The sequence below is a fragment of the Tetrao urogallus genome (assembly GCF_951394365.1).
Source record: "Tetrao urogallus genome assembly, chromosome: 4".
Taxonomy (NCBI): domain Eukaryota; kingdom Metazoa; phylum Chordata; class Aves; order Galliformes; family Phasianidae; genus Tetrao; species Tetrao urogallus.
Genome location: NC_136817.1, coordinates 12,447,416 through 12,462,868, shown reverse-complemented (window position 1 = coordinate 12,462,868; position 15,453 = coordinate 12,447,416). Strand labels below are relative to the sequence as shown.

The window sequence follows — 15,453 nt, the reverse complement described above, 5'->3', positions numbered from 1 at the left end:
CACTAGCTCTGGGAGATAATCAAACTTGCCAGGCATGAAGCTTGTAGATTCCAGCTACCATGGTCTCTGAGACTCTTTTCCTTGGTTTCAGTCAAGCCTCTTAGATAAGTCAGCAATTCTTGCTGTCCCTATTATTAGTACTTTGCTATTATACACCCATAAGAAAAAGGAAAGAGAAGACGAAATAGGGCAAAGACTTCCAAAAGCTAATAGAACAAGAATACAATTGGTGGGTTTTTTCACAGAGTAGCTAAGACTGGCACAGACTGTGAGCAAATTAGAAAGAGGAGGAATATTCTCTAATTCGTGTGTCAGTTTTTCAGAAAGTTTCTTCTCTCCAAGATCTTATCTCCTATCCTTGTCATCAGTGAAGGGAAGCAAGAGTAAAACCATGTGAGGGAACACCTTGTTCAGGAAATGCACACTCACCCATAGGAAACTGACTGAAGAGCTGAAAAGCATCAAGTCTTTCTTCTGCCTTCATTCTTATGTGCTGACTGAGAGCATTTAGCTTCAGTCAGCAGAGGTGTGACGGGGCACAGCTGGCTTGCAGCAAAGACATATCAGTGACTTCCATGTCTGGCATTAATGGCTTTTAGTATGTCAAATTGGCCCCCTTACCATGTGCCCCTGCGTGACTGTGCACAGACGGTAGAGAATTAAAGAAATAAATGATTATTACAGGAGATCACATATGTTCATTAATGTCCAGTGTCAAGCCTCTATTGTAAATTCCCTACTCCTCCTTTAAACTCAGTTTTTATTTCTAGTTTATTTATATTTTCCTTTACTACAGTTCTGATCCTGTATTAAAAGAACGGGCTAAAATTATTCCATGCTTTTAAGAAAATAGGTACCTTCTACTGACCCAAAGCTTTCTGGGAAGAAGCTATTTATCCAATAGGGAAAGGGAGCCCTATACATATCTGTTATTACCTAGGGAAAAGCTTCGTCTTCACTGGCAAATGCTATACAAAGTAAAAATTTTTCTCCTCTCATCCTATTCAGAGCCATCAGGTAGAAAAAGCTGTGATAGATCCTGTTGAATTGCAAGAACTATTCTTGCAGCAAGGTGAAATATGAACTATCTTAAGTTCTACATGGCAAACAGCAATCATCCTGATCTTCCCCTTGCAACTGATATTGGTGTACCTATTTTAGAACAGCATAACTGTGTGTTCTGCTCAGCTGTTAACAATAGCTTTGTAAGCAAGCGTTGCAAGCCCTTACGGCTTTTTTATATGCCTATGTAGCTGCTTTTCTTTCCATTTCCCCTACCATGTGCCAGGTTACAGAAACACTTCCAAGCAGCAGATTCAGAAATAGAAAGAGTTCAAGGCCAGGTTTCACACCTGCAACCTTGCAGCTCTGGGCTGTTCCAGCCCTGAAGACCAATCTCATTATTATAAATTCAAAGCTTCCTCTAACATCTCAGTTTTATGCTCAGTAATTCCAAATAAAGTCTACATTTTTTTACTTGCTTGTTTGGGGCAGGAAGGCATAGAGGAGGAGGGAGAAAAAATAATGCTTGGGAGCTGTATAACAATTACGCATCACATTTTACTTCGATTAAGTAGTTCAAAAAATGCCACAGTACTTCATGTGAACTAACTTATCACTCAATTTAAGACACTGTATCACTCCAGTTCCCTCAAGAAGGGCCATTTCTGCTTGACGCTTAACATAGCAGTCATACTTAACCTTCCCTAGATGATTCAGAAAATAATACTAATTAGCATCATGTTTTAAAGGGTTAAACATCAACACTCATTTTTATTAATTTGAGAATTCTACATGAGAACCTGTTTTCTAAAGTAAAATAAATAAATTTTTTAGCTTTCAGCAGCAGCAGAAAGCTGTTCCAAACACTCAATATGTCTCCAAGTTCCTGAGTTGAGAGTGGGAGACAAACACCTTAAAAACAAAACAAACAAGCCCCACCATATGACACACATGTGTTATCTGCCTATGATGAATTCTGATACAGAGTATTCAAAGAGAATAAGGAATCAGCAGGCACGGTGGCTTAAGACTTCTATCTATACTATGGTTTGTTTGGAAAGCAAGGTGGACTGTAATTGGGTGAATTGCCACACAAAACCAATTTCTTGACTGCAAGTGTGGATTATGCAATCCACATTAACTGTCTGGTCATCTAGATGGACTGAATTACACTTCTTTACACAGAGCATGTCTTGCTGTATTGCTCATCTGACTGCAAAACAGTTCAATACTATAATGCTACAAAATAAAATTAAATAAAATTAAAATAAAACCATGAGGGGACAAAACCATGACTTTGTATCTTCTGAAAAGTAAAGCATAAGTAGAGCTCTCTTCTGATAAGTACTGATTGTGCAAATGGAAAATACAAACCTAACGGCATTTTTAGAAGAACAGCATAAACATCTTCCTGTTTGAGCTAAGTCTTTCTCCCCACAGAGTAAAAGAGAGAATGCAAAGTTGTTCATATTTGTACATAGCTGGGACTGTAACTCAAGGGAGTTTCTGCAACGCTACTTAATTGACTTTAAAATTCATTCAGATATTAAAAGTAGGGAAAAAAAAAAAAAAAAAGACAAGAAAGAACACCCAAACCAAAGCATCTTCATCTTAGAAGGCTAGAAACTCTGGAAATTATCCCAGTGTGAATCTCAGACAAATCTGTATTTTGCTTAAACAAGAACTCTGGGAGTAGGCCATGTATGAAAGTAGCTCAACATTCTCCATTAAGAGCAGTTCACCTTTGGATGCTGAAAACCATCAGAATGAGAATTTAATAACTGGCTTACCACTGAGAAAAGAGGTCAAAAGGAAAGTGGACTGTATAGTCTCTGACGTAAATTTGACTGCAGAAATGAAGATCCTTAAGGTAGTACATAAAGTACTCGAATTGTTTGCAAATACAGCATCTAATTGCCAAGTACAAGGAAAATCAATGCCCCATCAGAAGCCAGCACGGCTAATTACAAGAGGACAAAATAATGATTTTTATCAAACTTAGTGTGTGTTCCTCCACTAATGTATCTATCAGTGTTTATGTTACTTACAGCACTTTCTGTGTGGTTGCTAGATACAGTTTTTGTGCAGTCAAGGCTGAAAAAGTGCTTTTAAAAAGAAAAGTTGGCCTGAACCCTCCATTTCCAATTCAAGCAGTGGATTCTGAAGCCTGTTAACTCTCTGGAGCAGCCTATAGTTAAAGACTTGTTTCCGCTTCTCTAACAATTTCCTGGTTTGCATAACAATCCTAAGAGAAACACACTCAAGAAGTTTTCCAGTACAGAGATTTTGTCTCTAATATACTTTTAGTTTCAAGGCACAGAAAATGTTTGTATATAATTACAATAATTTTAGAGGTATATTTCTTTACAAATATATTTACAGACAAATATGTATTCGTTACTTGGTTTAAAACAAGATTATGATAATTTTGTCATATCCAGGAAATACAAAACACTGGCTTATGCCTGGTGCTTAACTCATGCCATTGTGAATAAAGAGGGAAGGGGTTTAATGTTTAATTTCCTGTTAAAAACACACACAGGATAAAATCTTCCAAAGAGCAGTTATAAAACATGCATTTGTTAGCCAAGAAACAAGGTAAATATGGAACAAAGCCCAGGCTTACTTTTCTTCCTTTCCCCCCTATCCTAAGAACAAAGTAACTGAAGGCCATGGCACATATTTGGAGGCACTGAGCAACTATATATTAATCAGCCTAGGTGATTTCTATACCATATAGCCAATCTACTGGGGCAGTTTCTCAGGTAATGCAAAGATGCAATTGGGCTCAATGTACTGCACGTGATGAGTACTGCACACCTGTCAAACACCAGCTGTACCAACTACCTTCCTGACAGAGCTACCTGTCTGCATTAGCAGGTAATCTGCACTGTCTATAGCCGATTTCTAGCTACAACATATTGACAACACTGCTACACTTGGTGGTAGCTGAAGACATCACAGAGAATATTTTTCAGAATTCAAAAGCAGAAAAATTTTCAGAAACTCAGTGCTGCATGTCCTGGTACTGTGATTTCAGCTGCAGCAATTCAGCCTTCATCATAGTTCTAGCATGAGTAATGGCTTATTAGGTTGTTCTGCAGCTCACCACAGTTAACAGACAAGCACTGAATTTCTCTGCAACAACTGCAGTCTCTCAAAAATCCCAGCTCTTCTCTTTGTTCGGATGCCTGAACTAGGAAAAAAAATAACTGACTGTATTTAGGAGAAACTGAATGCTTAGGATATAGTTTTAAATAGTAATGCTGCATTTTTGGATCTTACAATAATATTAAACCGTCCAATAGTTTCTGTCTACCATGTTAGGATCAAGTCAGGTCCTCAGTGCACGTTTTGAGGTACTGATTTAGAGAAGAATTGTAGTACTTGTGATACGCAGGGATTCACATTCAAATTTACATATAAACAACTGTGAGTGCATTCAATTTTGGTTTTGTTTTGCTTTCTTTTCAGTAAGAATAATGTCACTGTTGCAGATACAGCTAAAGAGCTTTCTTAACTTTGGTAGCATACTATTCAAACTAACACAGCTTAAGCTTTCTCAGCAGATGCACTTTAAATACTTCTTAGTCTATACATTTAGGTTCATATTTGATGTAAGGAAACATACAGGAATTACATACACAACTCTAGTGAATTTAATCCGAGGACAGGCATGCTGAATTTCTTGCAAACTCTTTAAAAATCTGGTTTTGAGACTGTAAGTAGTCCTGACTTTATTTCTAAAACTTGCATTTACAGCTGCTGTAGGTACGTGCCCTTGCTCCTTCACAAATTAATTACTGTTGATCACTGATTTCAAGACAGTTCACCGGTGAATCTCATACTACTGTATGACAACTGGCCTTTATGCCCTGATCTCGTGATTCTCCATGTGAGAAGATAGTTGACTAACAACATTAATAGAGGGAAAGGGAATAGGATGGAGACAATCTGTAACATAAAATGAGTACTGACTTGCCTTCTTGGTAATGTATGTACCCCCAGGCAATAAAATTTCAAGAAAATGATTACTTTTCTGGCCAACAGTCAGAATTGAGTTGTATACTCTCTGCATGCTGCTGTCACAAACTGCATGCAGAAACAAGACTGCTTTTTTTCTTTGGCTTTCCAACAGTCAGATAAGCTTGTGAGTATTTAATGCTAGTAACACCACGGTATTCCAGATTCAAGTGAACTAGCAGAATTCTCTAGTGCAGTGGTGACCTGAGACTTTAATCCACTTGAATTTACAGTACAGTGCATTAGTTGTTCTCACAAAAGATTTGCTTTAATTTTAGTTCTCTCTCCCTTTGTCTTATGGCTGTGTAATCTTCAGTAGAGAGGCCAAAGAGATTTCCCTCAAAGAAACTTGCCTCTTCTTCAGAATCAAAAAGTATATTTAGGACAGTTCATCCTACTTTTAACCACACGTCGCAAGACACTTGTCTATACTTTCCTTTCTCTGTACACTACTTCTTTACACGTTCCAAAGCAATTAAACAAGCATGTATGTGCATGCATGCAAGTATACAAATGAAACAGGAAATGAAAAATCTAATGAAGTCAGAATGCACACTAACATCAATCTGCTGCAAAGACTGAAAGTATTATTAACATCTTACCATCATCCAGCTCGAGACAAAGATTGTATACAGCCAGAGGCCTCTTAATACGTTGCCCTTGTCTTCTGGATTGCCTTGGTGGGGCATTTGGAGGAGATACTGACATAGAGATTGACTCAGGAAAAGTGACATCAGGCAGAGTTTTAAAAATCTGCAATCAAGAACACAAAGGGTGTTAATTATTTATCATGAAAAGCAACCTGTTTAATGCCACTGTAAGCCATTATCAAACAACCTTTGTTTTGGACTTCATTCAAAGCAGGCAGAAGCAAAAAATCCATTCCTTCAAGTCTGAGAGTATGCCACAGATCGTTAATGAGCATTTTTAAAATAAATATATAAATAGATATAAAATGGAAACATGCAAGAGCACTGCCTACGCTTTAACCAAGCTACAAATCAATTAATCCAAAGGTAATACGTGTGTGAATATGCTTGCCAGCTAGGATAGAAAGGAAAGGGAAAGAGGGAGATGAACCAGCCTCCAAAAAGTTTTCAAGTTTCAGCTAGGGCCTATAACGTTGCCAGAACACCCATTTTAATTTTCAAAACTTATGATGTCACTATAATATCTGCCAGATTAAATATATATCGTATTCTAAGACAGCAAAGCAAAGGGAAAATTCTGAGAGGAGGGATTTTTAGTGAGAGATACCATAGTAACATACCATGTGAGGTTTTTTTCAGTCATCTATTATACATTGAGTCGCATTTATATTAAATGATGATATGCACAAAGACGCATACAAAAAGGACTGCAATTCTGATCACCATTTTATCCTTTGAGTTATGACTATTAGCATAACACCACTTCATAGAAAATATCATGCCACTTCTCTCTGGGTTAACCAGCAAGGCAAACTTGCTCAAACTGATAGTATTTTAACTGACACGTATAAGGCACAGTCTAACGATGTCGTTTTACTTCTAGAAAATTACCAGTATGTCAGTGTACAATATAACAGCAGCCTTTTACAACTGATTGTGGCAGATTCTCATGAAATTAGGTCAATTTTTTTTTTTTTATCAAATGGAAACCAGCTGATAAAGAAAAGCACAAACAACAGCTGAACAAAAATACCCTGTGTGTAGGGCACCTTACACCAACACAACACAATATATAACAAGATGCAACGTAACAATACGTGGTGTTCTTTTACCCTGAAGTTTTTAGAAGTCAGGTATCCATACAGGACATATTATGAAGAGTAGGCGTGTACTGAATCTGCAAAGAAACAGCTTTTTATGAAGCAGAAATCCATACAGATATGGCAGATAACACATTTTTGTATTATTGCAGCACCTCTCAGATCCAGTACAAAGCTAAAAGCTGACAAAGCTATTCTATGCATAAGAAAAATGCCATAACCATCTCGTGGTAAGGCAGTCAAGACATCATGTCAAAATTATAAGAAATTCCATATGCTAGATTTGTTAATCCCAAATACTACACATGTAGGAAGGAAGTGAGCCAGGAACACATATACACACTGCATTATAACCACTTAATGATCACTCTCACAATGACAAAATGATGATGGTGCAAAATCATCAGAAACACCATTCTGAAAAGTGTGGAAGAAGGATCAGATCACCAAAACTAGGCAGCAGCAAGCAGGAAGCTCCAGTGGAATTATTACCTTACTTCCCAGCGGGGGAATGTTCTGGAGGGGAAGACAAAATGATAACATTTGAGCCCCAAACCAGCTCTAAGAAAACTGGCTCCCACTTCTTCACGTGCCTATGAACGGCGAATATGAGAGAGAACCAAAATAACGCAACAACATACCTATAAACAAAATATTTATGAAGAAGAAAGGATACCAGCCCAACCTGGTTCTCCCCTGCACAGACAGCATGGCTCTCAGACAGTGACGAAGCTCTAATTGCGTTTAGAGTGTTAAAGCCATTTTTAAGCCGTGATTCAATTTATAATAATGAAATCTAGCATGTGCCTACATGACATGTGGCTAGTGGTACCACACTGCCCCCTTATGTGGAAACATGAGACTAGACTGAGCCGTGTCAGGAATAAATATCTGCTTCTGAAAAATTCAGAAGCACCAAAAACTTTAAATGCCATCTTCTCCATGGACTAGATGTTGAGTCTGGACCATCAGGCAAACAGCCTACTGCCAAGAGGTTGCAGCACATTGTTTACTATGTTGCGTTTCCCAGCTGTGTTTATTTGCACTGCCTTAACTATATATCTCTACTGAAACTAATGATGGTGAGAAGAACAAGCATTCCCCACGAGTGCTTCATAAGAGATGACCTTTCTTATATGCATTTAGGTGACGTACATAGTTTGCAGTTAATTTCTTAAGCAACTCACAAGTATTTGCTTCAAATAAAATTAATAGCAAGAGTCAAAAAAAGCAAAACACAATCAAGACAGCTGTAAATCTGATCCTTACTTAATGAGTAAGGCAATATGGCATTGAGGTGGAGGCAGAAAATGAATCCGAGCAGATTCCTAACAGTAAGTAGCTCTGTGATGTGAAAAAATAGTTAGTGGTTTGTTGTGTTTTATAGGGAAAAAAACCTCACAAAACGAACAGGAGAAATAACAAGGCAGCCACAAAGTCCCATTTCAAACAGCAGTACGCCATTTGGCACATGCTAGCTACTAACTTGGCAACAGTGCTCGTGCCAGGTATCAGGAGCTCCTCAGAATACTTACCCCTCCTCTACTAACACAAAATTTAATGACACCGAGTCTTCTCCTTTACTGCCAGGAGTTTCTCAGAAGATTGTTCTACCTCTTCTTCTCAGAAGAGCTTTCTCAAGCCTTACAATCCTCAGATCCTTCCTGAAATGGTCACAGCTAAAACTTGGATGATGTGAAAGAGCACCATCAGTATACCACCTTTACTGTTAATATTTTGGACTTGTCAACAGCAGTTGTGCATCGGTATTCCCAACAGCAATGCTCATTGAAAACCAGAGCTATACAGAGCCAGGCAGGCTGAGTTCCCTTCCATATACAGACACCCAAGTGGGCACCAGTCCTTAGTCCTCTCTCAACTTCTTAGCATGATGGAGCGCTAGGGAAGTTTCATCTCTGGGCTAAATTCAGCAAGTGAGGTACTGTTTTCCAGGGAGCAAGGACTACCTCCAGATTGCTCCAGGACAACACAAGGCCACCTGCACTCTCGCACTCAGTGAGACCAGGGCAAGCATACACAAAATCCATCCTTTTCCTCACGCATTCCTCTGATGCAATGCTATTAGCTCCAGCACTTCTTTGCTTCTGCTTCTTCACTACCTGTCTCCATGGAGAAGAAAGGGACTCCTCAAAGCAGCATTTAAGTATAAAATAGGTAATGTAGCCTCTTGACTACCAGCAAAGCTAACTGAAATCTCCAAGTATCATCAATTGCCCTTTAGGATTCTACAACAAGCAAACAAAAACCCCTACTACCACCATTAGAAAGATCATCAGCGTGTTTTTTTTGACTGTTTGCTTGTACGTTTTTATATGAATGAATTAGGAAGTATGCTAATATTTTGCATTAAAGTTTGGGGATCATTATTGCCCTTTGAAGTTGCCCATTATTTGAACTCATACCTAATCTCTTATTTCCTATCTGCTTTTTCAGTAAGAAAATAAAATCCAATACAGCTCATCCATAACTCGAGCTGCATGTTCAGCAGCCAACATTTCTTTCTGCTGCAGACCCAAAGCTACACATTGTAACACAGTTTTGCAAAGGTAAGCATCTGAAAAGCAGGTAAAAGGTCCACCCTTGCCATAAAATATGCACATACAGCATTCAGCTTCTCTTTTTTGCTTTAAATTCACTTAAATAGACAAGTGCCTTAATGGACATTTTCTACTGCTCAGACAGTAGTTGCAATGTCTCACTGATAACAGGGAGATGGAAGCATGCTTTAGTTCAGTTGTGGGGAGAAAAGTTAGGGTTTTGTTTGTTTTAATTCTAATTTGCTCCTAGTCTTATTACTTATTTAAATAATATTTCAGTATAAATGTTTCACAGCTAATAAAAGATGCCTACTGTGAGGGATTGTTACTAGAAGAATGCTGCCTATGCACAGAAGACAAAATTCAAAATCACATACAATCAATGTATTATCAACATATACAAAAATGCTACTAACATTTCAGCATTTTGATCCACTTGCACAACAGTATGTGAACACATCTGACTAAATATCTTTTTGCACTGCAAACCATGGTTATCAGAAGCATCATAAGGAAACTGCACATATCCAATAGGGTAGAATTCCTCCCATTGGAGGAACAGGCCTGGAACAAATTATTTAATGGAAGATACGTTTGCCACTTCAGATAAAGCCTTCTTTCAAGTGAAAAAATAAAAATAAAAAAATCAGACCTGCCATCATCAGGTATTTGGATTGCAGAAGTTACCATAGCTTACACAAAGACAAGAATAAAATTTGGTCTTTGCATTACCTCATTCAAGAAGCAATAAAAACGTACTAAACCAGATTCAAAGGTTAAGGACTTTCAGTCACATACAGTGTTACACAGTTTTTGTGACAGGGGTCAAACAGCACTAGGTTTATAGAAAATGATTTATCTGCAATTTAGTTGTTAAACTCATCTTTCTCTTCAACTACTTGACTGCAAACCTGGAAGTTAAATAAAACAATTTATATATGGAAGAACACTACATGTAGCACTCAAAGCGCACAGGAAGAAAAAAAATTTACCCAAAAACAAATCTGACTGTTAATCACACCTATCCTAATTAACTCGTTATTTTAAATGGCTATTTAGGTTTGATCTTATATGAAAAGCAGAATTTAAAGATGCGCAATGAGTTAAGTGGTAGATCAGTCTTCAAGCCCACAGTGTAGAAGTTACAAAAAAAAAAAAGATGAGACTCTTGTTGAGCTACTTAAAACAGTGGCACGTTTGACCTATTTTGCTCTATGCAATAGTACAAAATGAATACTTCACAGGGCTAAACAAACCACAAACCGTCTTGGATATGTCCCGCTAATAACAGCCCTCTCTACAGCAGTGAGCCCAAGGCCATCCCTGCACACAACCATTCTGGTTCCTAAAACTGTCCCACAAAGTCTGTGGAAGCATTTCTTGAGAGCAATGAGCCAAATTCAACATACTATCACACTCTATTCCACCAGCAGATCCATGTGGCAGCAGCCCAAGGAATTGTGCCAGATTCCTCTTAATCTGCAACAACAGTGTTGGCCTCTAGATCCTAAGCTCTTGCTAGAGCTGATTTTAGAAATACAAAAAACCCATGGTTAGGAATATCTAATTAGGCCTATTCCACAAGTTTCTGACCATGTGTATAGTTGTACATAGAAATGTAGATTAGATTCTGCTGCTATAAGAGAATACTGATCTGTTCTTTCAGGTCTTAAGCAGAACTAATTAATGAATTTCAGTACATTTGCCAGGAATCACTTTAGGAAAAGACCCAGACATCAGGTCATCTCTGTCTGCTTTGTATCACTGGGGTAATTAAAATTACCTCTAAAAATCAGTGGGAGGCAAACAGCAAAGACAGAGTGAGATGAAAAAGAGGGGAGAAAAAAAAATGGAAGCATAGTAATAGAGCTAATGAGGATAAACTTACAAAAATCATTAACAGCTTAAAGTTGCACTATAATTTTCCTGCAAGATAAATCCCCTGTTCACTCTCATAACACCTGCTATACAGAACATGCATCTATTTTCTCTGAATACATGGAAAACAATCAGAATCAGCTACAGGATAGGGCAAGATAAACTTATCACCACCATGCTCTTTTCTAGACTTAGCTTCTTTTCAATGTAATGTGAACCCAATTCAGGTTCATATTTTGAACAGTAAAATCCATATTCAGTAAAATGTACAGTTCTACAGGTTCTTTTTGTTTTGTTGTGTTGTTTTTTTTTTAATTTGAAGAGATTACAGAAGGTAATTGGAGCTACTAAAATTAAGTTTATTCATAATAGACTTCTGGAAATACATGATTATATCTAAACTGATTGCATCAATTCTAACAGTTTAATAAAATTTCTAAATTGAGACATTATTGGAAATATAAACATGTTTAAATAAAGTGGGTTTTTTTGCATATTTAAATGCAAAAAAAGAGTGTAAATACAAAATGCAAAAAAAGAGTGTAAATTTAAATGCAGAAAAAGAGTACAAAGAGTGTTAGATCAATCTGTTTCATTTTTGGTATTAGTCAACTTGATCTTTTTCTTCTGGTTCTCAAACAAGTCAACAAATATAAAAATATATGTACTAGAAATTATTGATGTTTATATGGGATTTTTGTTCAGTATATATAAAATGAAGCTCATTATTTCTCAAAATCATATTAAATATCTTCGAAAAATAAAATTCAATTACAAAAATTGACAACTTGTTTAGAATCTTTAAGTAACTTACCTTCCCAAGGTTATCACTGAGCCGACTTCAAGATACCTGCCTTGAAGTAAATATCCCAACTTTCGTGCTTTATCAGCAATACACTATGCAACATGATCTACTGTACACTGTCTTCTATGAGGCCACAAAGGATGCAGATTTTCTGAAGTTTGGATTTTGAGGGTGGAATGTCACTACCAACCACAGGACACCTTTATATAGTATTCACTGTCATCGTATTTGGAAAAAAAATAAACTCAGATCAAGAGTTGAGAGATGCCTGAAGTTAAACATCTAGAGGGCCACTTCCCAGAAAGCGTCAATTAATACTCCTGAAGTTTCCTAGTGCACTCCAGTTACAGTGCAACAGAGTATGCAGCTTGAAAAGAACAGGAGTAAATATCAAAAAGTAAAAAACAGGAAACATCCTTGGTTGGGAGACAAGAGACAGCCCACTAAGCTCCAAAATAAACAACAACAACAAGAAACTTTCCCTTCACTGCAAAGATATCATTTGCTGAGACAATCCGTATAGCAGCTCGGTTACCTATAACCAGATGAAACACTTATTTTAGGGATCTGTGGGCACCATGAGTCTCAACCTTGTACTAAAACTGGAGTATCTGCTGTCTGCAGATAGAATCTAGGATCCGATAGGATCTAGTGCTCCAGACAAATTGCAAACTATTAGAGTGACAGAAGAACTGATGGAAGTTTGGGGTAGATCAGATGTATAGACATGTAGATTCCAACAGCCACTCATTTGGCCTGACTGTTTTGAGCCCTGTAGTTCAAGTTGGACTGTTAGTGAAGAAACTAAATATAGCCTACAAAACATGACATTGCAGTCTGGAGGACAGATGTGAAAGGATGAAAGAAAAGAAACATACCAAGGTTAGAAACATGTGTCCTTTGGACGCTTGTAAATTATGAATTTGTTGACTCAGCCTTTCTAAAAGTAGTGTTACTGATACAACAACTGCAGCATCCACTGTATCACATCTCTCCACCTTTTAACAATTCATGAGAAGGATGCTCCTGATAGCAGCCCATTCACTGCTGTTATTTTATTCATTGAAGGTCTGAAGGAAATGACAGAGTTAACAATACTCCAAGCTTGATACAGCTACTCATTTGTCCATTGCAATGGCAGAAACAGCATATGCACCTTCTCTTCTACACTCACCTACTGTTACTTACATCAAGGAGAGTATTTTAAATAGGGTTATCCTTGTCTATTACAGCTACATTCACTAGCTTTGTGTATATCTTATTTAGCTACAGTAAATACCAGAAAGAACAACAACAAGCAAATAAGCAAACAAACAAAAGCCTTTAAAGGAAAAGATGAGTACTCAATCCACTGATCTAGCTTTCTAAAATATGACATACTCTTACGTAGTTACTAAATGAAAAATAACGTAGAATGTGAATATTTGCAAATATTTGCCCTTGCAAAGAGCATCAGATGTCTTGAGAAGTTAAATGTGGCACTTATAAACCTAAGTTAAGAGTTAGCAAAAGCAATAACCACAGCCAAACACAAACATGATCTTTCTTTATAATAAATAAATACAAATGCAAATAAATATTTCTGGTGAAATACAGTTTTCTCCAAATTTTATACACAATAATACTAATGATTACACATCAACAATAAAAACTGGCATTTGACACTCTACTACAATGTCATTGAAATGTCAAGCTATCTGTAAATGACACAGTTCCAACCGTATTACACAACCCTGTCATTATTTGTCAGATAATTATCCTGTTGCCACTACAAGGATTTATATCTTCTCTATACTGTTCAGTTTTTTTCTGGTCTTTGCTCCTATTAAAAAGCATTTTTTTAATCTCACATTATGCCTGAAAGCTCTTAAACATTTACCTGTAACAGAACCACTTTAAACATGCAAAGGTTGCACTGCGGAGACACACGGACACACTTCAGTGCTGCTTTCTGCTCTCAGATGAACATCTGACTTCACTTGCTTTTATTTCTCCCACCTGATGAACACTGAAAGTATTATGTACTGTGTTTTAAGAATTTTCCAAATACTACTGAATGAAGTTGATGTTGGCTTAAGAGCTCAGTAGCATTTCTTCCATTTAGTTTAAAAAGAAAATTATAAATGGGCTTACTTAAACTTAAGCAAAACACAACACTGTAATAAAGACATATTTTGTCCAGTGTATGTAAAACTTCTGCCATTTCTATGGAGATGAATACAGTAAACAATATTTGTGCTGGAAGTATAGAGTTTTTCAAAACTAAAATCTTTCAGCTATCTTACTTTTAAGTTGCTAGAATTAAAAAAAAAAAAAAAAAAAAAAAAAAAAAAGTTACGATTTGCTGCGCCTATTCCCTTTCAGAAGACAGGTTTTCCAATCTCACTTAACAGACTTATGTCAAGCTCACCTCTTTTATTTTTCTAAGTTACTTCCCCTGTAATTTTCATCTTCTTCCTGTTTTTTCAATCTTGGTATTTGTACTCACTATTCTTTCCACCCCCATACACCAGTTTAAATATTCCAGTCCCACTGAGATTTTTTATTCCAACCTCCTCCCTCATCTTCTTTCATTTCTTAGCCTTTTTCTTTTTTTTTAAATAATATTCAGGGAACTGAGAAACCAAAATGGCTCATATTACCACTGAGGCATTTCTCAATGGCAAATAAACAACTCCTCTGAATACTAACTGGCATTCATTCCAATGAGATCCCAAAATATTACAATGAACAGCAAGAACACATGCATGCTATTCAGGCAATTGTGAAGCATACTGCTATTCTTCCTCAGTGCAAGTCAGAAAGCAAAACTGCAAGACCTGAGAAAACCAAGATTTCCAGTCTGTGAAACCGTTGGTGAGAAAAACTAATTCATACCCATGAAATTAATTTAGGAGAAGAGAGAAAAAGCAAGCAAAAAATGTTTTGGTTCAAATTGCCTATCACGATTCATTGCAGGATTACCTAAAGACCAAGCAAGGATTGTTCCAGGCACTGTACAAACACAGCTGCAGTAAGCCTGAGTTCATTAACTCAGAAAGTGAAAATCAAGGGAAAGTTTAGCTTCAAAGTAAAATGACCATGATGATGAGACACAAACATGAATTTCTTGATGCTTTTTTAGCTAAAGAAAGGACATGGGTCACAGACATCAAAAAAAGGCCAGACAAATACGGCTAAGGAGAAGAGGACAAGACAGCCAAATATGAAATTACACTACCATTAAGTACCTGCAAAGCAAAGGCAATTAAGAGTGTGTACGGCCAGTCAGCAAAAAACATCACAATTCCAAGCAAAACAACAGTCCATTCAATATCAAAGCCGAACAACTTTCTATTTGGTCTGGCATATCTGGCAGACCTCCCCCTAGAGCTATATGGCAGATGCAAGCAAGACAATTTGTAAGTCTTACTGTCTTCGCTACCAGCCTCTTTTCC

The 15,453-nt window shown here is 37.1% G+C and overlaps 1 protein-coding gene across 1 annotated transcript in view; it reads right to left on the bottom strand.

Moving 5' to 3' along the window:
- Positions 1-15,453, bottom strand: part of ARHGAP10 (Rho GTPase activating protein 10) — a gene marked incomplete at both ends in the record, with an annotated part of 132,848 nt that overhangs the window by 29,818 nt on the left and 87,577 nt on the right. The window contains one exon of the mRNA XM_079535115.1: positions 5,628-5,778. Within this exon, the coding sequence (XP_079391241.1) occupies positions 5,628-5,778 (151 nt within the window). The remainder of the gene's footprint in view (positions 1-5,627; positions 5,779-15,453) is intronic.